At 43.5% G+C, this 27,130-nt stretch overlaps 1 protein-coding gene across 3 annotated transcripts in view; it reads left to right on the top strand.

Annotated features, from left to right (window-relative positions):
• The first annotated feature begins 12,067 nt into the window (after window positions 1-12,067).
• Window positions 12,068-27,130, top strand: part of LOC131673122 (uncharacterized) — a 974,862-nt gene continuing 959,799 nt past the window's right edge. For all 3 annotated transcript variants that reach the window (XM_058950873.1, XM_058950865.1, XM_058950855.1), the window contains exon 1: window positions 12,068-12,484. In XM_058950873.1, the coding sequence (XP_058806856.1) occupies window positions 12,235-12,484 (250 nt within the window). In that variant the 5' untranslated portion in view covers window positions 12,068-12,234. The remainder of the gene's footprint in view (window positions 12,485-27,130) is intronic.

The raw sequence follows: 27,130 nt of genomic DNA, 5'->3' as shown, positions 1-27,130 counted from the left end.
TAAACAAATCCCACGCTTAGCAGCCGAGGAGCTAAAACGAGCAGTGATAGCGGAACGTTCACAGGCTCAACAAATTCTCGATCTCCAAAATTGTTTAAAAGCTATGTCGAACGAACACGACAAGCTTATAAGACAAAATGAAGATCTGAAGACCACGAACAATAACCTCCTCGCCAGACTACAAGCAGCTGAAGCAAGAGTTCAACAACAAAACGAGCGCACACGGTTTAACGCGACGCGCGCAGATAAAGCTGTCAACTTTCGCGACACATACATCCTCATCGATCCGGACTTCGATCTAACTCTAACCAGCCCGAACGTAAATCCCCATGCACGAATCTTCTGCTCGACAACGAAGCAGCAGACAACATAATACGCGACAGGGCCAACAGTATATTCAGCCGCACCAGTTAAACCGGCCGACAGGATGCAAGCGGCCACGCGATTAAGGGAAGCTGAGTTTCCCAACGCGATCCCTCACATCCCCGCAAGCTCGAGCTGGGGAAGGGAGGTCACATCTTCAAGTCGTCCGCTCTCGCAAGCGACGGGCGCGCAACAAACGGCCGCTGCGCAAGCCCAAATCCCTTCGAGCTTCGGTGTCCCCAATTGGCGATCGAGCCCACTTCTCGCAACCTCCCGTTCGATGAGTTCAACCAGGAATTTAGGGAAAATCATCAGGGAATGGAAGATTTCCTTCGCGGGAGACGGCACCATCAGCATCGAGGAATTTTTAGAGCGTTTTGAAGAAAACTGCTGCCTAGATCGAATAGCGGAAGACGAGCTTTTAGACTCGTTGTCCACCCTGTTTCGCGGATCTGCGCTTCGATGGTACCGCTTGCTACGGCCCACATGGTCGTCGTATGAACAGTTCAGAGACGCCGCGCTATCCGCCTATAGTAAATCCAGGAAGTACAACCGTAACCTATCGGTTGAAACACACCTGAGGACACAGGGCCCCGATGAACCGGTCCGCGATTACCTTGCAGCGCTGAATACTATTTTTAGCCGCTTCGAAAGGCCGTGGAGTGTCACAGACCAGGTCGACTTGGCAATCGATAATATGTTGCCTAAACTGAAGAAAGAGTTGAAAAAGACTCAGAACTACTTCGCGTCGCTACCGCAGTTGTTAGCTAAAGCCATGGAAGTGGAGATCGCGGAGTCCGACGAACACTGGAAAGCTCCCCCCTCCGCAGAACAGAGCATGCTACCCGACGCGGCATACCAGCCTAGAGCCAAAGCGCCGGCGAGGGCTAAAGCGAGCATCGCGTCTGTTGCAGAAAAGTCTTCCTTCTCTCAGGCCGACTTCGAAAAATCTTTCCAAAAGTTTTTCGATAAAAAGTGGCAGCAACTTGCGGCGGCTAAGAAAGGGCTTCCCGTTCCCCTTAAGGACGCAGTACAAGAATCGACCACCGTCGGCTCTCCAAAAGATGGCAAACCTCCGGCCTACCCGCGTCAACGCGAGGGAAGACGGAGCGGGGCAAGCGGTCGTGGCCGCCCGGCAAGAAACGGTCGGGCCCAAGTCATCACTCCCAAGTCGGATAAAAACAAGGGCAAGCCTCCCGGCCCCGATGCTGAGAGATTACTCTGTTGGGACTGCAGCTGGCCTGGGTACACCAAAGCCACCTGTCCCGAGTGCTCAAAAATCGAGGCACCAAAAAACGTGGAGAGGAACGTGTAGATGAGGCCCCTACCGTTCCGATGGCGACCCGGACCTTCGCTGCAGATGCCCCCGCGGGAGAAGCGCCAACGCGTTCCGATAGTTTTGCGACGAGCGCGTTGGTAGAGAAGTACCCCAGATGGTGGCTGACGCTTAGCATCGGTCCATTTACCTGCAGGGCGCTGTACGACACTGGAGCCTCGCGCACCGTTCTGAGTCCCATCGCCCTTCAGATTGCTGCCGCGATGAACAAGCGCGTCAACATGTATGTCGGGCCCGGCGCGAAAGCAGTCGATGGTCATTATGTCCCTATCATCGGTAATATACAGTTACCCTTTACGATAGGTGGTGTTACCCACTCGATCGACGTACTCATTTTGAGCGAGGCTGATGCTGATTGCACCCACGGAAGCGACTTCGTTCGAGCCTTTTCCGCGTGTTTGGATCCCGAGACCAACACGATAAGGATTAAAGGTTGCGATCAGGAAGTCCCAACCACCGTCTCCTCACTCCGTGCGGAGGAGGCGATGTCGCTGGCGGCCTTGGGTATCGAAGAGATCTCGAAGGAGCAGCGATAAGAAATCGATCGAGTGATGGATGACCTCCTGCCCGAACCTTCCTGCGAGCAGCTTGGCTGTACCGGATGGATCGAGCACGACATCGACATCGGCAGCGCGCGCCCAATTAAACAGAAATATTACCCGGTGTCGCATAAGATCGAAGAGGAGATGCACGTGCAAGTGCATAAAATGCTGCAAATGGGAATTATTCGTAAGTCCCGCAGCGAGTGGTCTAGCCCGGTGGTGATGATTCGGAAACCCGACGGCGAATACCGATTTTGTGTGGATTACCGGAAGGTGAATAGCGTTACTCGCGTAAGCGCATATCCGCTGCCCTTTATGGACGCGATACTGCGAAAGCTCCAGCACGCCAGATTCGTGAGCGCAATTGATCTCGCGAGCGGATTTTGGCAGGTCCCTCTTTCGGAGAGGACTATCCCGATAACTGCTTTCACCGTCCCAGGACTCGGGCTATTCGAATTTGTTCGGATGCCCTTCGGATTGGCTGGTGCCCCGGCAACATTTCAGATGTTGGCCGACAGGCTCATCTCGCCCGAGATGGAGCCTTATGCCTTCGCGTATCTTGACGACGTGATCATCGCTACTGAAACGTTCTCAGAGCATGTCCGCTGGCTCACGCATATTCTTAAAAGAATACGCGAAGCTAGCCTTACGATCAATCGCAAGAAGTCCAGGATTTGCATGACCGAGGTGCGTTATCTCGGCGTGCTGGTATATCGCGATGGCACGCGCCCCGATCCAGAACGAGTCGCACCGATACTCGAGTACCCAGCCCCGAAAAATCTTCGTGCTCTGCGCAGATTCTTGGGCATGGCCTCGTGGTACCGAAAATTTCTAAGCAATTACGCCACGATTTGTGAGCCGCTTAACACGCTCACCCGCAAGGACGCCAAATTTGAATGGCAGGAGGCGCAACGACAAGCTTTCGAGCAAGTCAAAGCCCTTTTGGCAACGGCCCCTGTCCTAGCCAGGCCCAATTTCACTGCGCCGTTCATCATCAAATGTGACGCGAACGATACCGGCCTTGGAAGCGTTCTGCTGCAGCGTATCGACGGCGAAGATCGAGTTCTGTGTTTCGCGAGCCGCGCCTTGACGGCTTGCGAACGTCGCTTGTCGGTTACCGAGCGTGAGTACCTCGCTGTCGTCTGGTCGACCGAAAAGTTCCGACCCTACGTGGAGGGGTATCACTTTACAGTTGTAACCGACCACCAGAGCCTTAAATGGCTCACTAATCTGAAACACCCAAGCGGTAAGCTTGGTCGCTGGTCCCTCGCGTTGCAATCGTATGATTTCGATATCATACATCGCAGGGGTAAGGACAACGTCGTGCCTGACGCGCTTTCACGCATGTTTGAGGCCGACGAAGACGAGCTCGCGGCTACCGCTTCGTTGACACTCGACGAGAGCATCAACGACCCGTGGTACCGCAAGAGGATGCAGGAGGTCCTCGAGCGGCCTACGGATAACCTCTATTGGAAAGTTTTGGGCGACCGGTTATATATTTATAAGCCTGACCCCATCATCGACGACCTCTTCGGAACCGATGACGACGCTTGGAAGCTCGTTATCCCAAAGGAAGACCGGGCACGAGTCTTATCTGAATGCCACGAGGAGCCGACGGCAGGACATCTTGGCCGCTACAAAACCCACAAGCGCGCGAGTCTCCGCTATTATTGGCCGAAGATCCATCACGACGTAGGATATTACGTCAAGAATTGCCAAATCTGCCAGCAGGTCAAAGCCTTACAAGTCACACCAGCAGGATTGATGGGACGACACCTCGTCACGCGACCGTGGGAAATTGTGTCCGGCGATACCATGGGCCCTTTCCCGCGATCCGCGCAGGGCTACGAGCACTTGCTTATCTTTCTCGATCTCTTCACCAGTTGGATCGAATGTGTCCCTCTCCGTAAGATTACTGGGAAAATCATCCGATACCAGCTGAAAGAACGTGTGTTTCTGCGTTTCGAGATCCCTAAAAGGTTCTTGTCTGACAACGGTACTCCGTTCAAGAATAAAGTTGTCGACGACTTTCTGGACTCGTTCGGCGTGATACACGCGACATGCGCCCCGTACTCGCCCAAGAGCAACCCGACCGAACGCGTAAATCGCACGCTCAAAACAATGATTCGAGCGTTTATCGAGGAAAAGCACTCGACGTGGGATGCGCACATAGCAGAGTTCGCTTTTGCCTACAACACGGCAATACACGAAGCAGTGCGCACGAGCCCCGCTTTTCTAAATTACGGACGCCATCCCGAGCTGCCAAACTCGAAGAAACGAGAGGAAGAACGCGCCGTGGCTCGGAACCTCGAGACGGCCGCGGTCGCCGACTGGCACGCTCGAATTAACAAGCTTGACGACTTCCGAGCCGTTGCACTGCAACACTCGCGAGAAGCCCAAGATAGACAGGAGATGTACTACAACGCTAAGCATCGCGACGTCAGGTATAACATCGGTGATAGAGTCTGGGCGAAGAATCGTATGCTGTCCTCCGCCGCTAACCAGACGACCGCGAAACTCAGCCCGAAATACGCGGGTCCGTTCATCGTTACCGCACGCCTCGGTCCCAACTCATACCAACTCCAGAACGAAGAAGGTTGTGACGTTGGTAAAGTCGCCGTTTGCGACTTGCGCCCGTGTTTCGACGGAGCCCAGTGCCCCGATGATGCAGCTGACAGTCCTCTCCTTGAAGGAAACGAAAACGACGAAACGATGTCGTTGAAAGGAATTTTCTGGCCCGATCGCACGCAAGAAAGCGACGAGCGCGATACCTCGAACAACGACGTTTCGGTCACGAAGGTTATAGAGCCAGGGGCCTCAGCAAGCCCACGACAGGACCTTGCGCAAGGCGAAATACCGACCGCCCCAAGGAGAAGAGGTCGTCCTCGCAAGCAGAAAATGCATGCTCCCGTCGACATATCCCCTCGGCGCTTGCGTTCCAGGAACTAACACCCTACGACTTTGCTTGCTTCCTTATTTTCTTTCTGCTTATCTCACCTTCTATGCTAATAAAACTCTGTTACTGCTTCAAAGCTTCTCGCTTCCCTAGCAGACGCTATCGCTCGATGCAGCCAATTGAGTTCGTTTTCTTGCCTAACATTATGTATGCTTCGCCCTGTAGAGGATGCTGACCAACGCCGAAATAGCTCCCCTCGCCCAATGGATAGAAGACGTGCTGCATGAAGCACTCACGGTGGCCGTAGCGATCGCATCACGCCGAAACGCTGCGCCGTCGACGCGCAGGGACGCCACTCCGGCTCCAGCCCTGACCTACTCCAACGTGGTAGAGGATATCCCAGCCAACAAGTCGCGGGCCTCGTCAGATGATGACAGCGACGCCAGTTCCGCGGAAACTACCCTGGACTTCCCCCAGAGGATGCTATGCAGGCCGAGACAGCCAGAGGGCAATGCAGGCCGTAAAGGTGAGGATTCACCGGACCGCAAACCGAAGCACGCCAACGAGTCTCCTTGTTCCGCCATGGCGGCCGCCGAACGCTTGGAGGCCATCCTGCGGCAGCGCGGCTACGGCCCCAAGGAATGCGACGTCACTACGAGCCTCAAGGCCAAGGTAGATCAGGCCCCTGCGGCGGAAGAGCCACCCACCCTCGAGGATGAATGGAAAGCCCTCCAGGCTCATTTGACCGCCTGCAGAAAGGCGCGGCTAGCCGCGGAAAAGGAGGAGGAGAAGGCCTACCGAGATGGACTCGCCTTCATCGACCGTCATGGGTCCCGCGGTCTCGCTATCGCGGGAACCTACGCGACCAGACTGCAGGAGGCCATAGAGCTCAAGGACTACCTCTAGGAGGCGATCCCCGAATGGAGGAAGGAACGCGAGGCTCGCAAACAGCGCGAGGAGATGCGGCAACGCTTACGAGAGGAGCAACGTCGAGCCCAGGAGCACCTCGAGACGGTGAAACGGCAGTTCGCAGCCTTGGGCGACCCACCGACGTCCCACTCCCGTCGAGCTTCCAACCAGGCCATCCCGAACGACCGGACGCGCCGCACGCCAGGCTATTTTGCCCTGCAAGGACCCGCGGGAGACGAGCCGTGCAACCGCTGGGCCGGTCCCCGTCCCGACCTCTTCGGCAAGCGGGCCTGCTCCACTTGCGGCCTAACAGGAGTACCTCGAACCTCAGACTGCCCGAACTGGTCGAGGCACGAGCTTTGGAGGAGCGGCGGACAGCAGCCGTACTCCTATAGCACAGTCAAAATGCGCCAACGCAGGGAAGCCTTCCTTCGAGATCGAGAAGAGTCATCGGTCACCCACGCGGACGACGGCGACAGACGAGGTGTATCCGAGCACTAGGTCTAAACCTAAGCGCTACGACCATCCTCGCGACCTCGCCCTCGAAGTTTTCCCGTCAAGAATCAGGCATTGACGCCCATGTTTTCTTTTCTTTTCTCTTCTCGTTTTCTTTTATCACGCGTTATTACTAGATTTCCGATCCGCGCGAGTAGAGAGAGTCGCGGTAAGCTACGTTCCACCTAGAGTTTCTAGTGAATAGATAAATAAATAAAACATATTTTTTTACCACTACGATGTCTTGATTTTTCTTTATCAATTAATTTTCCTTGCTTGGTGGAGAGAGACAGGTTTTTCGACCTGGTACACCCTGCTACCCAGTCTGGGGAAGGGGCATATAACGAGCGGCCAGACCCTCGTTATGTCTCTCTCTCCCTATACATAATTATAATTATTCTTATGTATATAATTGTCTTATATTTATCCCACATGTATGGCAGCCAAAGGTAAGTCAGAGAGAGCGCTAATAGAGCTCGCTAGAGCGAGCTAGAGAGAGAGAATTCGGGAGGCCGGCGCGACGCACGCGAGTAGAAGAGTTCGCAGAGGCGCGCGATAAGGACTCGCTCTTGTACCGGCGACGACAAAGCACGTGGACGTGTGACGAGCGACTACACTTGTGCTTGCGACCTTTTGTTACTCGACTTTTCGCGACTAACTCTTGTGACTGACATTTTTCTGAGATTCGGTTGCATGCGAATACGCGAGTGTCCACTCGGTGTGAGATATCGGTGCCGAGATTGCCCCTAGTGCCTTTGGCGGGCTAGTTCCTGCGACCGCGCGTGCGAGCCCTTAAGGCCGCCCGCTTCTTGACTGCACCCGAGCTGTACACTGCGCGTCATCGCGAGCCACGTGCGAGGCTGAGGATATCGCCTGCAGGGCTAACGCCGAGACGTTATTGTAAGTACCTTTTCGAATACATGTTTCTCTCGCTAGCTTTTCGCCGCTCTCTCTCCCGCTTACGCTGCGTATTAATTTTGTATTACTCTCCGTAGTAAACTCGATGTTATTTGTATATCTGTTTCCTTCTTTTGCGCTTCCTTTTACCTATCGTAATCAATCCCGTTCCGTCCGGCTTTCACACCTAAATTTTGTGATTATTCCAAAGCTCCCATAGGACTACACGACGCTCTCCGCGGGCCAAGGTAACAGACGCTGCACCACGACGTTCCTGTTGCCGCTGGGCTAGGCTTTGCGCAGCCTATTACGAGGCCCACACCGAGCTGTTTATTCCCCTCGTAATTTATATAACGAGTGACCCGCGCTGGGTCAAAACCCCGTTATAGTATGCTAACGATAACCATAAAGGTTGGGCTTCATTAATTCCCCAAATACAACAAATAATAAACTATGTGTATCATAAAACAATTAAAATTACTCCCATGGAAGCACACCTCCATATTGAACCGGAGAGGTTTTGGCATCGATTGATACCAGATACAAAACGAATGTGCCAATTGATCATAATCAAATAGAAAGAATAAAGAAAAGAATGCGCTGAAATTTTATAAAACGTGCAATCAATATTAATAAAAATATCTGTCATTATCAATATGTGATTGTTTTAGTACAAGAATGTAATGTCATGGCCATATAAGGAGCGTGACGTCACAGACTTATAGATATAGATATAATAGTTTAAGTTATTTGAATAAAATATGTTAATTAAAAGTAATTTTGATGTAACAAAGCATTTTTTTATAGATTTTAGTATGTAGATTTAGATTATAATAATTCTAATTGCGTTTAATTATTAAAGAATATTGAATTTCAATATGCAAAGTTAATTTGTTTATTACATTATAAGTATTAATTATTAGAATAATGCAAATACTCCAAATTCATAATGAATATCTTAAAAACATGAGTAAGAATTGGTTTCATTAATAATAGTTTAATTTTAACTGTTATTAATAAATAAATAATTATTAATTTATTTAAATATTAAGTTGTATTAAAATGTGATGTTTGTATCACTTGTAATATATTTCATAGTTCGTACTCTCGTGGTCTTGTCACATTAATGAATAAAAATTCGTTTCTTTTCAAATTTACTCGAATAATTAATATGAAATAAATCAATAAATCAAGTACAGTGCCGGTCAGCCACTTTTACCCCCCCACGGGCAAAATCAGTCTAACTTCAAAGTTTTATATCTCTGGTAGAAATTAACGTACAGAGACGCGCGTGGGTGCGATTGAATTTTTAGAATTTACGGATATAAAAAATGTTTTAAGAAACTGTCACTTCCAGGAAAAAATGCCCGTGCGCGCGTCATATTTGACGAAAATAAATTTTTGATGAGTGATTCAGATAGGGCTTGGTAATAGCTAAAAAATGGTGTACTTCAAATTTTCGTACGATTTTTTTTCCAAAATTGGCTAATTGTCAAAAATAATAAAAAAATTTCAGAATTTTCAATTTTGCATAATTGTTGCAAAATTTAAAAAAACAATCGATGGCAACCGTGAATCATATCATTTGAAAGCTCTCCGAAAGACCTTTCAAACGCACCGACGCGCGTCTCAGTACGTTAATTTCGACCAGAGATATAAAACTTTGAAGTTAGACTGATTTTGCCCGTGGGGGGGTAAAAGTGCGTGAGCGGCACTGTAAATACGAGATTTTAACAATCAAACTTTTTTTAAATATGTATAATTTATTTCAGCTGAAGGCTTAAAAAAATCAGAGTCAAAATTTAAATCAGTAGTGAGATTTACTTAGATAAAACAAATTTCATATGTTCAATTACTGAATTTAGAAGGCAATTTAAAACTATTTATGTGTAAAAGGCACATGCTAACATTTTAATAAGTATTACTGAAAGCAATAACTAGTATCCAAATGTTTATGCAATAAGCAATAAACTAACAAAGTGAGCTTAGGTGCAGAAGACATGCAAGCATAATGCTATAACTAATTTGCTTAATATAAAACTATAATTAAATTAAGTTACAAATAAAAATTCGAATTCGCAAGTGGCTAATGAGGTTTACAAGTGCCAACACTAATGTTTAGAGAAAATCTGTCTAGTTTTCTTTTGCTATTGTTTTGTAAAGAGGGCAGTATACTGCTGATACTGTTATTGGTCAGTTGTTATCATTTATTATAAAAATAGTTGAAATTTCACTAGTGTGTATGTGTGTGTGTGTGTGTGTGAACATAGTGATTTATTTTTCATTTTATTATAATTTCGGTAGTTCTGTGTTTTATTGAGTGGATAATTTGATTTGTACACAATGTAATTTGGTATGTTGTGATAGTTCTTGCTTGTAAAGTGTATTTTTGATATTAACATGATATCTATGATTTCGTTGATTGAAAATGTTCTTACTTCAAGGTGTCTCTGCCTAAGTCCATCTGCGTTACAGGCAGCTAGTTTTAATTTATTCATTGTGATATTTTCTTTATTAATACAGTTAAAAGTTTAACAGAGTATCCATCCATTATTAGCTGCTTCATTATATGTGAAAATTTATTTGTATTTACGTAATTGGTGTGTTTATTAAACTCTGCCTGTGTATTTATTTATTTGGATTTTTAATTTGTCTCGCTCGCTTCGTTTTGTTTCTATGTTGCCTGGATAAATTTTTTTTTGATCTGACTCTGTATTTATAATTAAATTTATAATTATAATTATATATTTATAACTAGGTTGATTACTGTTTGGAGTTAAAGTTTCCCCTCTTAATCTAGGAAATAATTTATGTTGTAGCTATTGGCAAACTGGATATTCTTTGTAATTTGCAGTGTAGTTTCACTTGCAAATTACTCACTTCTTTAACTTTTTCTTTAATTAAAAAGTCTTTAGTTTTGTAATACTCCCATTTGAATAAATATATAATACGCAATAATTTTTACAATTATGATGTTGGGGGCATGTCTTTTATAACATGCGGAGGTTCAAATTTATTAGCAATAAATAGTCAATAATCTATTTGCTTTATATATATTTTCGCTATTGCAATCGTGTTCTATTTCTATGCCAAATAGCGATAATGGTATTTTTTCACGCGATGCTGAATATTATAGATATATCTGACCTTGTGTCCGTGTAGCTCTATGGCATATTTTAAATGATTAAGGTCCAGAGCTAGGTGCAAACTCCTCTATACTACTTTGCAATGGTACGTATAAAATTGAGTTTTCTTTTTAGTGCAGTGACCGTCAGTAGATATTTTTCTTCCATTGTCAATTGTATTTTTATTTTGTTTTGCCCGATGAGATTGAGTGTGTAACTATCTTTTACTGTTACTTTGAACAAATCTTCTAACGGGCGAATATTTTCTACGTTGTATACAAAAATTGGAAGAGATTGCTTTTTTAGTGGATGAAGTTCACTGTTGACTGTATTCACTTCTTCATTTTAATTATCATGAAGAACCTCGTAGTAGTTAGTAGATTCACTTAGTACTCCGATAACTGAGCTGGTCGTTTCTTATTTCGTATATGGTTGTCTCAGCTCGTTCGTTATCTTTTGCTGTTTACAGTTTTCCCCTGTTCGACATCCTATTTTGTAAGAAGAGAATATTTTAGAAAAGTAGGTAGAATTAGGTAGAATAATTTTCGAATAATTGTAGAATAAAATATTCTATTTTTATTAAAATTATCACAAATTTCACAAAAGTAGAGTAATATAATAGAATAATTTTGAATGAACTAATTTTGAGTAAAGTAACATAAATTAATGTTACATTTTATATTATAACTCTTTAATTTTAATATTTATCTTTGCTTCATTTTATTTAAGATTATAAGAAAATAGTTTAATCTTATCTAATATTTAAGAAGTACAATGTAATTATATAACTTTTTTCAATATGTTTAAATACAAATTTATACACATGTTAAAATACACTTGCATGTAGCTAGAAGAAAAAAATATTCTATAATTTAAGGACCGGATTGTGGATATACGAAATAATTCATTTTGTATATCGAAATCTAAGTTTTAAAAGTGTTATATTTAATTTAAATTTAAAAGTGTTATATTTAATGAGTATATTTTAAAATCTAAAATTTACATTTAGAAAAACTTACAAAATTTTCGTTCCATTTATATTCTTTATCTTATAACAACGTAGTAATTGATAATAAGATAAAAAAGGAAATATGTCTATTTTTAACTTAGATTATATGAAATGCTTATAAAAGTGCGTATATATGATATGAAAACTAACTGTTATTATATGTAGTTATCACAATAATATGTGATAACTATATATTAAATTTTATAATTCAAAATAGATTCACATAATAACCTGTGGTTCATATAAATTAGAGATACAATAAATAATTTTTTTTTTGAAAATGAATTGAACCATCCGAGAATTTCAAGTAAATTAACAATATTAGTTGATAGTTTTTATTCATCTTCATAGAATCGATTAACATGAGAACCACTATCAATAATAAGTATGAAACGATACTGCACGGAGAACACTTACTAAGCATTTATTTGGCTTCTAGCTAAAAGAATCTTAATAATATACTTGGCATATTTGGTATTATCGTAGTATGGCATCTACATATGTGGTAAATCACGTGTGTATATATATGTATATATAAGTATACGTCTACTATCATCTAAATGGTCTTGAAATACAATTAAAGCGACTCTTAGATATTTTTATTTCAAATAATTAAAAAATTTTAGTATAAAATTCTATTAACATTATTTTTTATCTTCGTTATGGTTAAAGAAAAAGATAGAAATACTACTTTAACAAATCAACCCTCTAAATTGCTACTTATCGGAATTTTAATAAGTGGATTTATCTGCAGTGCGAGAACAGAGTGTTCCGATATAGCTCGAATAGCTATCATAATGAATCTTAATAGTGATTTCTGTAAAGAATCTTTGCTAGAACGTGAATTTTCATCCAATTCAGAGGAATATTCCATTTATAAATCCAATCATACAATAAGTGACAGATATATTGGTTTGTTTTTCACATTCCATTTCCCGACTTTTGAAAACGGAAATCTCTATAATTGATAAAATAATATCAAATTTTTTATTATACACCCACGTTTATTTTTAGGTCAGTTACTAGATTTGACTTACAAATAAGTCTGAGTCTAGATATATCAATTTAAAAATTAAAATAAATATTAAATAAATTTTAAAAAATTATATACACTGCCGGTCACCTACTTTGGGCCCCCCGCCGCAAAATTAGTTAAAACTTCAAAGTTCAACGTCTCTGGTAAAATTTATGTATAGAGTTGCCCGGAGTGACGTTTGAAAGGTCTTTTTAAGACCTTTCAAATAGTATAACTCATGGATGCTAACACTTGTTTTTTAATTTTTTGCAAGCAATAATTCAACATTGAAAATCGGAAAATTTTTGTTAACTTTGAAAATTTGCCAAATCTGGAAAAAAATTAAACAAAAATTTAAGAATTTTATAACTTTTATCAAACTTTATCTGAATCACTGGTCAAAAAATTATTTTCATTAAAACCAACGCCCGCACGGGCATTTTTTCCGGGAAGTGACAGTTTCTTAAAACATTTTTTATATCCGTAAATTCTAAAAATTCAAAAGGAGAAAAAATGGTTTGTATTTGCAAGTGGAATACTGTACTATTTTTTTGGCCAAAAAATTTCTCTCGATTTAAAAAAATTTTTTTTTACAGGTGGTACGCCAAAAAGATGAAAAACTACATCTCTTTGAAAGCTCTTGGAAAAACCTTTCAAACGCTACCGAGGCTACTCTGTAAGTTAATTTTTACCAGAGACATTGAACTTTAAAGTTTTGACTAATTTTGCGGCGACGGGCCCCCAAAGTAGGTGACCAGCAGTGTATATAATTTTTTTAGATTTCTAGTTGTTCTATGCTCAAAATTTTAAACAAAGTCGAACTTTTTTCTATTATTTGAATTGTATTTTACATGAAATAATTCAGTTTTTTGCCAATATAATTTAATATACGTACTCAGAACTATTTCTAGATAAATGACCACCAACGAATAGATTATTTCCAATGTTAGTCAACTTGCATTCTCTTGTAGGTGACAATATAATTTTGCAAAGTTTATAAGCCTCTTCGTTATCTTCAAGCCATTTACTTTTATAAGCATAAACTACCATGTGCATATTTAAATTCGAAACTATTTGTAAAGGTAGGGAATAACTTTGTGACGAGAGACAGGGGACGAGTAAATAATAGTAGGATTATCTCGGTCTCGTTCACCGTCGACATCCATGAGCGGCCTGCGTGCGTGCATACGCAGGGGAAATTAAAATCAAGAGTCGAGTCAAGTAGACAAGAGAAGCCTTAGCTCAGAGGGGTATCAACTGAGCTGAGACCCTGCGCAGATGTCCGTGCATCTTCAGCTCAGCTCTGTCAACTCACCTCCCCTCCTCTTACGTGCTTCGGCAATGATGACTCACCCTCCCTCCCCTATTGATCTAATGCCCGTGTGTTCTATGTCGTGCTCCGGTACTGCCGATTCACCACCCCCCTGCTAAGCTGATGCCCGTGCCCGTGCGTTCTATGTTCCACACTTTCGGTTCATTGTACCCCGCTCCCCTGCTGAGCTGATGTGCTCTCTGAGCCAATGCCCGTGCGTTCACATGCTTTCCGTTTATCGTGCGTGTTAAATTTTTTAGACTTAATAAGGTAAATTTTTATCGAAAAAAAAACGAATGGATGGATCATGGGATGGAACCCGCGTACTCCGTATCTGCAGGCCGATGCTCTACCGCTAGGGCCACTGCCACTAGTGCCCCGACAGTTCTTATTGTGTATATTAGCTGCATGATTGGTATAGGGCCCAAAAGTGCTAATATATAAAATTAATAATGTATACACGTATATAATTAGTATAAAATGAATTTTTTGCAGTTCAACGTGTATGTGGGTGTTTGTGTGTTCACTGAAATAAAAGATATATTATTATTTATCATTTATTACTATGTATGTATAAAATTAATTATTAAAATAAACTTAAAAAATAACAAAATACAAAACAGCAGTTAATATACAAATTTATAAAATATAAATATAAATACTAATTATGATATAATAGACTCTGTTGTCGTCATCGTCATTGTCATCGTCGTGATCGTGGTCGTCGTTATCTGCGGGGAAAAATTTTGCTATTTTATAGCGCGGTGCGCCGTCGACTGCGTCGTCCTAGAGTGACAGTCTTTTTTTCCTCGCAAGATCGCACAGTACGTCTGAGATGTTCCTAGAAGTGGATGGTCCTGCGGGGTATTTTAAGAAGTTGGTAACCTCGATTGAAATAATTGACGCACGACATATCCGATCTACGTGTCGCCTGCTCCTACGCTGCGGTGGAGATTCGACCTACTACGGCCGCCAACTGCAACGACTAGTGACGCAGTATGCGTAGTCCCAGCCCTCACAATCAGGCATGGTGTCGTCGTCGTGATCGTCGACATGTAGTAAAGACGCGCAGTTCCAGCCCTCGTAGTCAGCCATGGTGTCGTCGTGATCGTCGACCTGCAACGAAGAAACAAAAGAAATTTATAATAAACTACCCCCGATTAGAAAAAAGAAGTATTATTTGTATGGGAAAAAAAAATTAATACGTTTCCTCATTGCTCTTGTTTCTCTGGTGAAACTAAATTCACCAAGAGCGGTTGACGCGTCGCGAGATCCGCGAAGGGTGCTGGAGGCGTCACCAGGTCCACGTGTGTCATGCGTTGCGGTGGTGGTGGTGGACGTGTGACGATTACCTCGCACACTATCTCAACGTCATCATCATTATCAGATCTGTAACAAAAATTATATAGAAAAAAATTATTTATATATGTTAAAACAATATATATTAAAAAGTAATATACATATATATATACTCGTATATACGCATATAATTTACACATGCGCCGTCAATGATAATCGGGAACATGGTTGGAGTGGCGACCGATGCCTGTTGTAATAGTATTAATAAATTAATTAATTTACTAATTAATTAAATATAAATTTAATATGAAGAACATATTTGTTCTTTATATTGAATTCTTTATATTAAAAAGAATGAGAGAGTACGAAGTAACCGTTCATTATGCCGTTAACGACGAAACCAAGGTTTTAAGTAACGTGAAAAGAATGCGATAAAGAACAAAATAAGAATTTAATATGAGAGAAAAAATAAAATTTGAATTGGAGAATATATACTCCCTCTTATATACACACACACATACACGCCCGCACGGTTACTTCTTCATGCATTTTCATTCTTTTTTAATATAAAGAACACAGTCTTTTTTAATATATATATCAAAAAAATACATATAACACGAGAGAGAGAGAGAGAGTAAGAGAAATTAAAAGAGAATAAAAATAAATACTTACAGTATTGAAGGTAGAGGTGTCAGTGACATCTTGATAGTTCTCGCCTCCAAAATATGAATTTGCGCAGGTGGTGTTTGCGGCAACTCCGGGTCTGCCCTTGCTGGAGATTTGCATATAGCAATAGGCAATGAAAATATGAACATCTCATGCATAAGATGATCCAATTCCTCACAGGAAAACTCGTCGTTGATGGCTGCTACGGCTGCAGTAATTGCATCTTACCGCGGCTCGGCATCTGTCGACAGAAGCTCCTCCAAATCACAAAAAATGTTGTTCTTGTCGTTCTCCATTTTTTCTTTTTTTACACAAACTTATCATTGAACTTTCACTGCTAATGAAATATTCACTGACCTAACGTTACGAATCAATTCACTTTTTATTCTTTCTGCAAACACTAACCGAGCATCGGTCATTGGATTAAAAATTGGGAGGACACGCAATTGTTCTGATTTTTATCGCGAGCATAAGACGATCATAATCAACAGTGGGAGTATTTAAAACATAGTGGTGGGAGCAACTAGGGAAATAATAGCGATTAGTGCGGAGCAGAGACGCAAAACTGTATTATTACGCGATCGCGATCGTACTTGCGCATTTTTTCACTCAACATGCAAGGCATTCAAATCGGTCAATGGCAATGGCAGGCGATAGCAATCCGTTGACAATGGCGAGCTGCATCGAATCATTTCATTGATATCATCAATTATTATTTATAAATTTATAATAAATTTTATAATAAATTAATAATGAAAAAAAACATCACTTTTCAGTGCTACACGTTTGAACAAACAAAAAAAAAGATAATTATTTGTAAACTGTACCCTTGCGTTTTTTTATTCTTCCCTATTATATATTTTTTTCACTATTATATTTTTTTAGTGGAAGTAGCAGGTAAGTATAATGTAGGTATCTTTTAAGTAATATTCATTGTCTTAAAGACAATTCGTAATAATATTTATCTCATTTGCTAAATCAAAAAGTAATATAGTCAATACGTACTCTACCTATAAGAGTTGTCATAGGTCAAGCGGTAGAGCGTTGACGTGCGGATGCTCGGAGCGCAGGTTTGATTCTCGGTAATATCAAAATTTTTTTTTAATTTGTTTAATATTATTTCATCGAATTCTAATGACATGTTTTATGAAAATTTTGAAAATTTATTTTAAAAAATGTTAAAAATATCGACTTTTTTCTGTAATGTATACAAGGATTGTAATTTTTCAATGAAATGTATGGAATATATGGAACGTATGGCATGTATGGAACTTTTTAATGGAGGCGGAAATCTCAGCCGTCCACTATAAAAGTAATCTGCATCTCATTAACAGTCGCATTCGTATCAAGCGTGTACTGCGTAGCGTGTCAAGTGTGAAAGAAAGAAAAAAATAGTAATACGAGGATTCTACAATGAGGGCCAACAAGATTGACTATAGTTAATCATTTTTTATTATGTATCGAGAATATTTTTTTTTGACATATTTTTGTAATTTTTTATTTGTGTAGATTTCAGCAAGCGAGGCTGAATAGCTTCACGTCTCAATGGACATGCGCAAACGTACAACCATCAGACCGTGCTGCGGCCGGCTTTTACTATACGAGGAAGATTAATCAAGTGCGCTTTTTTAAATATGGTCTGGAAGACTGTATTTGAGAAGAAGGTGACGACCCTGTAACGGAACATCAGCGCTGGGTTGACCGCTGCCTTTTCATTCGCAACAGAAGTTGCAGCAATATGCCAATCGGACTCAGCCCCATACCAGTACGTCCTCGAAGAAGTAGAGATTATTGTTGACGGTATAAACTCGAGTATCGGGAAGCAACAATGTGGGAAGAGACAGCGCGCGCAATGGCTAGCGTACATACTGCTAACCCGTATGCATGTACAGACGAGCCTGCGTTATCATCAATGAAGAGTCTTATTACAAGACTTTTTTCTGATTTACATTTGACGTAGAAATGTGCATCGGAAAGTGAATCGAATGCAGCCATCAGGATGGTATCTATTTATGAAGATTTTTTAAGCAATCATAAGAGGAGTATTGACAAACAGAATGAAAAAATGAATAAAATTAGCGAAAGGGTTGAACAGTCGCAGCGAGATATATTCAATATTTTGTGTAAACTTGAAATTACTAGATATAAGATATGTTTGGATGCTAGGATTGTTGTATTCTTTTTACCACGTTGACATATCACTGTGTGCGTGGAATGTACATCAAGGATGCATGATTATGCAATATGTTGTCAAAGTATTACCAGGCGTGTTGTTGTAAAAGTATTGTTCTTTTTTTTTGTCAATAAAATTCCTGTTATTTAAAAAAAATATTTGTGTACTATTATTTTTCTTTTAATCTACTATTTTCTATTTTAATGTTAAATTTCAATGTGATAAAAAAATCTTTTTAAGTTAATTGAAAATTTTAGAAATATGATTTTTTTATGTTTCATATATATATATATATATATATATATATATATATATATATATATATATATATATATATAAGAAACAAAAAGATCAAATCAATAATATATATTTCTAAAATTTATATTGTAACGGAGTGAATACCGTTTATTCAATTTAATGCGCACGATCGTATCGAAGAGCGCGCGTGATTACCTATACGTTCAAACACGAAAACCGGATAGCAGGAGGGAATGGGTGTGAGTCAACCAACTATCTACTATTGAAATAAATACGATGAAATTCTAATCAATATCACATGAAAGATTGTTTATTTCCTCTAAACTATACACTGTATTCGGCCCGCGTGTTTATGTTTACAGGACGCGCGCGCAACAATAACATGCGGAATCGTATCGCTCGCCGCTCTTTGTTTGCCGAGATAATACATGCACGTTTTCTAGCGAGTACGAGAGATTAGTTATTCAGCAATTCGGTCGCGATCGCGAAATTAAGCTGGCCAGCTTACCTTATTAACAATTGTACGGCAACACGAGAGAATGTAGCTCACAATCGAGTTACGGCAAAGTCTATTGTTTTTTTTGTTTGTGACGAGAAAACTTGCGTTCACGGTTTCGGCCTCGATGGAGAAATTCCTCACTCACACACTCTTGCATGCACTCGTAGTGTTCAGTATTGGGCACGGCTCCTGCAGGCTTGGATCAGCTCGTCTCGGCACTCAGGAAAGCTCGGGAACTATCAATTATCTCACCTTGCACAGCTTAGCGACCGGGTGCTAATCCTCGACTCCTATCAGGCGATATCGATAGCTGATCTTCGACTGCCATATTTTCATACGCGTGCGTTTCGTCCCGTCGCGTGCCGAATTCCCTCGTCACATTTTCCCTATCGGTAGGTGCTGCCCTCATGGGCAGCCGCATGGTTGGGCCGTTAGCGCTAATAAGACGTTTACCGTCACAGCCCCCTTCCAGTCTGGACGTATAGGGTCCTCGACAATAGAATCATTAGCGCTATTCTTTTGGAGGTTAAGAGTGTAAAGGATAATAACAGGTCACGTTCTCCGTGATATTTCGTTTTTATTGGACGTTGGTGTGGGTGTGGCCCTGCCCATGGGGGCAGGGATCTTTAACCTGGCCGGTCACTGGGGTATCTCCCGACCTTCTGCGTCCAACGGGCGGTGCCCGCGTGCCTCACATCCCAGCCTCTCCTGGACCAGGTCGACGTGCTGTCGGACCCGGGGACAACGATCCGTGCGGGTTACCCCGGGGTAGTGGCACACGTTGCACCCTTCCCACCGTGCGCGGGAGAGGGTACCACGAAGAAGGCCTCGCTTCCTGGGGGTCAGCGGCAACCCGTCACGTCTGTTTGTGGCGGACCACAACGGTCTTTCAGCCGTGTGGTCCTCACCCGCGGACCCCACTACAAGGTTTATGTGGATGGGTCCAGTAACTTGACCTCAGTTAATGCTGTCCAAGTTTACCACGAGGGTTACCCCGGATGTCCGTGGACCCCACTCCGTCGTGGCCTCCGACCTGACCTCTGGAGCCACTGGTCTGGTTACGACGGCTGGAGGCTGGGTGGGGCCATTAGGTGCGTCGCCGACCGGGCCCTCGTGGGCCTGGCGGTGACGGCGTTGAACCCCTTTTAGCGCTTGTGCGAACTGGCGGCGGCGGGACACCACCTCGTTCCAGTAATCCATATCACTGGGGCAGTGTCCCGCAGCCATATACGCGTCGTATTCCGCGTATACGGCTCGTTGGAGGGTATTGAGGGTGGTCCGGCCTTGTTCGACCTCCTTCAAACCCTCCACTATCTCCTCCCAGGTTCGTTCGCCGGGCGAGGATGCCTGGCTAGTGAACCTAGGGCGCCAGGTCGCGTCGTCGAAGGCTCCCTCCGTCTGCGTGCCTACGGAAGTTGTGGGAGCTTCATGGGGATTGCTCCCGCTGGTGCTGTGGGTAGCGTGGTCGACTCTTCGCGCACGACGACCTACACGTCGAGGAGCGCAGTGATTCTTCGCCCGCGATCTCCTCGATAATCACGGATGATGAGCTCGAATGAGCTCGCATCCGTGTTTGCTCTTTTTCCTCCTACTTCTCTCCGAGGAGGTGTAGGGCGGCGTGCACGACTCCCTCGACGGCGGGACCTAGGTCCAGCCTAATGAGGGCGGTTGCCGCTTCTTCGAATTGCTCGAAGGTGATCTTCATCCTGTAACAATCACGCGTGTTAGAATCTATAACCCTTTCCTCGATTATCGAAGGTGGGCGACTGTTCGGCTGCCCAGGGCCTTCGGCGCCGGGATTGAAAGTGGGGTCCTTTGCGTCGTCTCCCAGGTCCTTCGTGCGCAGGGCCTCATGTATCCACGGTCGGTGTTCTCAACGATCTACCCCTCTTCCTTTTTCCCACGATGGGAGGGAGAACACATGGATTCTGTTGATACGGTGTAGTCTGGGTGGTTAGCGCGTTCTTGCGCGGTCTCCCTCGCGGGCGCTTTGCTATGTTAGTTGGAGGGACGGTTATGACGATCTTATCGGAAGGATCGGAAGGGGTGCATGACGAGGTGCGCTCGAAGTGGTCGCGTTATCATCCGTAGTGTCCGCGCGCCCGTTTCCGCGTATTGTCGCGTCGCTCGCAGTAGGAGGGACGTTCGTCGCCTCGGTTCCCTCGGTGGTAGGTGTATCGTCGTCATCTCGCTGTCGGGTTTCTCCTTCCGGCAAGGTATCCTCCTGTCTATAGTAGGGTTTGAGGTCTTTAGCGTGAACCAATTCTGTGACCTCTTCCTGCTGGTTGGCAAGGCGGTACGAGTTGACTCCGAGTACTTTCGTGACAATGAAGGGACCTACGAATTTTGACGCTAGCTTCACGGAAATACCCTGCGTCGCACTGGATAGTATGCGATTTTTCTTCCATACTCAGTCCCCTTCCTTGAATCCGGTGGTCCTGTGCTTGGCGTTATAATATCTCGCCTGTCTCCGGGGCTCGTTCGAAGCCATGTCATGAGCTTGCTGGATAACGAATCGGTGGTTTTTCATATGCTCGTTCCATTGTCCGGTTCGAGGCAAATCTTCCTCTCTGGCTGCAAGCTCGTCCATTTGTCTCCGAAGGGTGTTCGGGGCTTCCGGTTATTAACCGGTGGGGTATAGGTCGGCGTAAAGGTCCGGTTTATCCCTTAGCCTCTCAGGTACCCGTCTACCAGCTGGTTGCGGAACTCGGTGCCATTATCGGATAGGAAGATCTTAGGCGCACCGAAGCACAGGATTACTCGTTCCCGGAGTTCCTTCGCAATCGTCTTGCCGTTGGCACTACGTTACACTCGACCCATCGTGTGAATAAGTCGATGAATACCAACACGTATTCGTGCCCTCGAGGGCTCCTCGGAAAGGGTCCGGCGATGTCGGCCGCTACCACTTGCCAAGGCGTGGACAACATCCGATCCTGCATAAGCCGTTTTTCGACCTTACACTGCTGACAAATCTGACAATTTTGGACGTAACCTTTGACGTTCGCGTACATCCCTGGCCAATAGTAGGACTTGGCGACGCGGTCGAAGGTCTTCTTGTGTCCCAAATGTCCCGCAGTCTCAAGATCGTGGCTTTCGAACAGGGCCGCCTTGCAGTCTTCCAGTGGCACGACAAGCTTCCATGCGTCCTCGTATCCATCTTCGCCTTGGTAGTCGCAGCTCGGCTTTTGGTGATACATCACTTTGCCAACTACTTTCCAATCTGTGTAGTCTGCTCGATTGTCCTCGACATGTCTGAACTGTTCCGCGTACCAGGCTTTGTCACCTGGCTTCGGCTGGTCCAACGCACTAACCTCAGCCTTCGTGGGCTCAAAAGCGCGCGACAAAGCATCGGGTAATACGTTGTCGGCCCCCTTTCGATACTCGATCTCGAAAGTATGACCTTGGAGTTGTAAGGGCCATCGGGCTAGACGTCTTATCGTGTTCTTCAGGTTGTACAGCCATTTCAGACTGTTATGATCCGTTACCACCCTGAATCGGTACGCCTCTATGTATGGACGGAATTTCTGTATAGCCCATACGACCGCCAAGCACTCACGCTCCGTAGCAGAGTAATTTTGCTCCGCCGGGTTAAGGACTCTGCTAGCGTACTCGATAATCCGGTCTCCGTCTCCTTCTCTTTGAATTAGGACGGCGCCGATTCCCTTAGCGCTAGCATCCGTTTCCAGCACGTAATGCCCGTCGGGTACCTGAGACACGGTGCGGATATCATGAGAGCCTTGAGTTTGGCGAAGGCTTGTTCTTGGTCTGGTCACCACACATATTCGCTCTTTATCCCCGTCAATTACGTTAACGGTTGAACGTGTGTGGCGAAGTTACTCAAGAATCGGCGGTACCATGAAGCAACCCCCAGGAAGGTGCGTAGCTGTCGCACGTTTCCTGGTCGTGGCTACTCCACGATAGAGTGTACCATTTCAGGGTCAGGCCTGATACCCTCGCGGTTAATCAACAAACCTCAGGCTTACAGAAGACGCTCTTCTCTCGATTAATCGAGAGGCCAGCTCTACACAACCTATCTAACACGGTTTTAAGATGTTGTAGGTGATCTTCAAATTTGGACGATACTGCGATGATATCGTCCAAATAGGCGAAGGCGAAATCGCCAAGCTCACCAAGATACATTGATGTTACATTAAATAATAAATTGAAATCTACCAGCGCTATGATATTCAATCTGTAAACAATATTTTTGTACATCATCTGAAAGTAATTTATAATGATCATAATGTTTCCTGATGGCTCTTGAAATTTGATCTGGTAAAATAAGTTGGAATTCACAATCGAGCTTGAGAATGATTCGATTGTTATCTTCTTCTTTAAAGTCTGTTACTAAATAACAATGATTTTCTTCAAGTTCATAATGATTTTTCTCCGGTAGTGGATCAAAGGGCTTCATAGCTATTTTATTTAACATTTCTAAGTCCATCTTGCTATCGAAGACATGAGATTAGTGGAGAAGGAAGTGGATACTACTGGTAATGATTCTTCTAACAGAATGACGTTTTCCGAGCGCTTCTCTCTCTTAAGACCTTTACCCCTCTACTACACTTTTGTCTAGCCGGCACGACCACCTCCCTCCACTTGCTACTTCTTTCACCTCCACTTGCTGCTTCATCCTCCTCCACTTAGATTTTTAGTTTGTTAAGTGTATATACTATACAATGATTTTTTAGTATAGGTTCAAGAATATGATTCATCATTATTATACGTTTTTTAAATAGTGTTCGCAATATTATACTAATTAGTTGCATAATACGACGTTGGAAGCGTTCTCGATCTCGCGCAAGCTGCTCCCACACTCCTTTCCTCGAGTCATTGTCTTCAATAGGAAGATGATGAATTTGAATATTATCTGAGAACCATACATACTTCGAAGCGCGAATGCTCTTCTTGTTTCTTCTAATAGGCGCCGTGATGAATCACAAGAGGATAGTCTTGCTATAGCTATTTCTTCTCACTGAATGATGGTAAAGCAAACTATGCATCCTTCTTATAAATATATTAGAACTCGAATGACTGCCCTCTATCGGAACTTAAGGTTAATTATAGGAATAGTGAGAGCCCCAACCTTCGCTCTTACCTGTGAGGTACTTCCTTTCGAATCAACGCTCATGAGTCACCTTTACATTGAGATAAAATTCATTGGAAAGGGCTACATTAAGAACTTTTTTCTTTACCTCTCCACAAAAGGAAATAAGAGGATAGTTAAGTAAAGGAAAAAAGACTATTCAATAAGATATATTTTTTTTTATTATTCATAGTGTAGCTATTTACATTAGTATTATAATACATTTAATTACTATTCGTTGAAAATAAAATTATGTTTAAATTGTACTATACGTAGTCATTTACAAAATTGTATTTACAATATTTATGTGAAAGGATTACAAAAGAAGCAATGGCTCAAAAAAATTATTCCTGAAAAGTAGGTTCAAATAATATATAAAAGTACAAAATTCTAAATTCGAATTTAATTAGTTTTTTTTAATTACAGAAATATTTTAGATATCGAAACTGAAATGAGATGTCCGCGATTGGAAGATTTAAGTCTTAAATTTAAACCATCATGCATATATCATAGTCAAAACCGCGAGAATATAGTATGTGCTGCAGTAAATACATAAAAGATACACGATTTGATGATGGAAAGACAAAAACAAGCAAAATCAAAAGGGATCGACACAGTCGAAAGATTTACAGATGACTATAATTCATATAAAAATTCACCTGAATATTTAAAAATAGCTATGTCAGACACTGAACATAAAGATTATAGACAAAGTGTACTCTATTCAATGTATAATTAAAAATAATAAATATTAAATAAATAATAAATATGTGCTTATTTAAATAGTAAAATAATCATAACGATTGTAAGAAAGGGTGAACGGATGGGAATAAGGTTCTCTCCTAGCAGAGATGTTTAGGAGGAACATCTCAAGGAGGTGTCAGTCGAGCGACTGCATTCGTAGTCTCAAGCATTCTCACGAAAACAGTTCCCTTCGTGGAGAGAGCACGTATTGACTATAGACAGCATACGCTCTCCTCCGTGCACCATGGTCCACGCTTAGCTAGAGCGTAGGAGAGAGAGAGAGAGAAAGAGAGAGAGAGCGCACGTTTACTACTACTATAGTAGCGCATCCCCATCAGGTCAGAACTATAGACAGCATGCGCTCCCCTCCTCCTCTGCACGCTCAGGCCCTATACCAAATGTATGCGTGTGTAGCTAATATACACAATATGCATCCTTTAAGGTACATGTGGCATTGGCTCTAGTGGTAGAACGCTAGCCTGCCAACCCAGAGGACTCCGGTTCGATTCTCCGGTCTGTCTCTTCATTTTTTTCAAAAAATTGTCGCTATTTTCTATTCGTTTCATTCTCAATGCAGCAAGTAAATTGTTAATAATATATATTTATAACTTTAAATTTAATTAGACTGAAAGCACTAGGTATAGGGTCCCTAGGAACTAGGAGCCCTAGGAACCTTCCTCAAAAATTATAAACAATTATTAACATTAATAATAATAATCAACATGGAAGGGTTAGGAATTATAACGGATACCCACCAGCGTGAGCGGGGATGACCGAAACGCAATGGGAAGACGCGCCATGGCACGTCGAAACGATGGACCTGTGAGTCGTCGAAGCAATCCCTTAATACTGGAACGCAGGGTGGGATGTTTTGGACAAGAGCCCAGGAGGGGAGGCTTAGCTGGTTGATCGTTTTAGGAATTTCCTCTGGCTGTCCTGGCTGAGTCTCTCTTCTGACATCCCAATTTGGGTTGGCCTCTGCGGGGTAGTAGTATCAGGTCAAGCAAATCTCGTAAGATTTGTATGCTGCATGCTTCCGACGCGGTAGACGTTGGGGCAACTAGAGTCCCGTCGCGCCCAAACCGAGGGTCAAGCCTTTAGTTCCGCTCTCCTTGAGCGTCGAACCGTGAAAAGATAGGTACTCCTTTCGAGGAGGTCGCCGCCTTAGATCAAAAAGGTTCCGATTCGCTGTGTGCGTCAGGGATGTCGTAGCAAACTTGACTTCCGGATCTCCAAGGTGTTTGAAAGCGAAGGAGTGAAAGACAGTGGGCTATGCCAACCTATTGGCGCCCAGAGAGAAGGGTGGTAATATTTGATTACGCTGCGCCACCCTCAAAGCGGAAAAGTGTGAACAACACCCATACACTAGCTGCATTGGGAACAGTACTTTCTCCTGTATCCCAGTAATCCACACTCGATGCATTTGAATGGCTTGGAGAAGTCTCTCTCCCGTCTTCGAGGAGCTTCCGGCTTCTTAGTTCGGTCCTCTGAGGTCAGGTTTTTTCCGCCGAAGTTATTCTTCATCCCTTCCGATATCTCCTAGAGCGATAGCAGCACTTTGCTCAGTATATCGGTGGGTGGAACCTTCTTCTCGCCATCAACTGCCTCTAGGCTCGGACTAGGTGTCGCACCCGAGGGCGTCGACGTGTAGACGACCTGGTGCGTCACCTTCTCGAGCACTTTCTTCACTGGACATCGCTGCCACTTTGCCCTTACGGCCCTTGTTTCCATCGGTGCGAGGGTGGTACGCTAGCTCTGGGTACAGAGTTGACTGAGGGTCCAGTACCACCCGTTCTACCTTTCGCTGGTGTAAGCTGTTCTGTGCCGCCGTGGCCAGCGCGTTCAGGGTCCGTATGGAGTTGACTTCGGACCTCCGCACTTGACCTTGAATGTCCGGAGAAGGTTGGCGTGCAGCAGGTCCAATTGACAATCAGGCGTCATCTGGGGGTTTAGCCGCTTCATCAGGCTCATCAGCCTAGACAGGAAGGTGTCAATACTCGCATTGTCCTCTCCTGAAAACTTCAGTTTCCAACCTCGGACAATGCGACCAACATCCCTTGTAGTCAACCAAGGGTTTGCTGTCTGCTGAGATGACCACATGTTCGGCGGGTGGTTATTCACTTCAGCATTAACTCCACTGAGTTGATGCTGTCCACCCTCTCCGAAAGGGAACGTCTGGCGGGGAGTTCTGCCGGTGGCCCCCGTGGGCCTCTATCCGGGTCCAGCTGGAGTACTTTGAGGTAACCTGGTGTCGTAATGATAGGTGAAGGTATCTTGCAATGCTACGCTCCTACGCGTGTTCTCTTGTTGTCGCATTTCGCTGGAATTATTCGCATTGTCTTGCTGTACATTTCTATTTTCGGCATTTTCCAATGCGCTCATCCTGGCAGATAGGTCGTCCAGTTGGCTTTTCACATTGCTGCAGTTGTTGTATATTTGGTCTAATACTTTCGTTAGACTCGTTGGAGCGTTAACACCCGGTCTTCTACCTCTTTTTGAGTGCGGT

The sequence above is a fragment of the Phymastichus coffea genome, unplaced genomic scaffold, assembly GCF_024137745.1.
Source record: "Phymastichus coffea isolate CEN01 unplaced genomic scaffold, Cenicafe_Pcof_1.1 PCOF00013, whole genome shotgun sequence".
In the NCBI taxonomy this organism is placed as follows: Eukaryota; Metazoa; Arthropoda; class Insecta; order Hymenoptera; family Eulophidae; genus Phymastichus; species Phymastichus coffea.
Note: the sequence above shows the minus strand (reverse complement) of the source record. Positions and strands in the feature narration are given on the sequence as shown.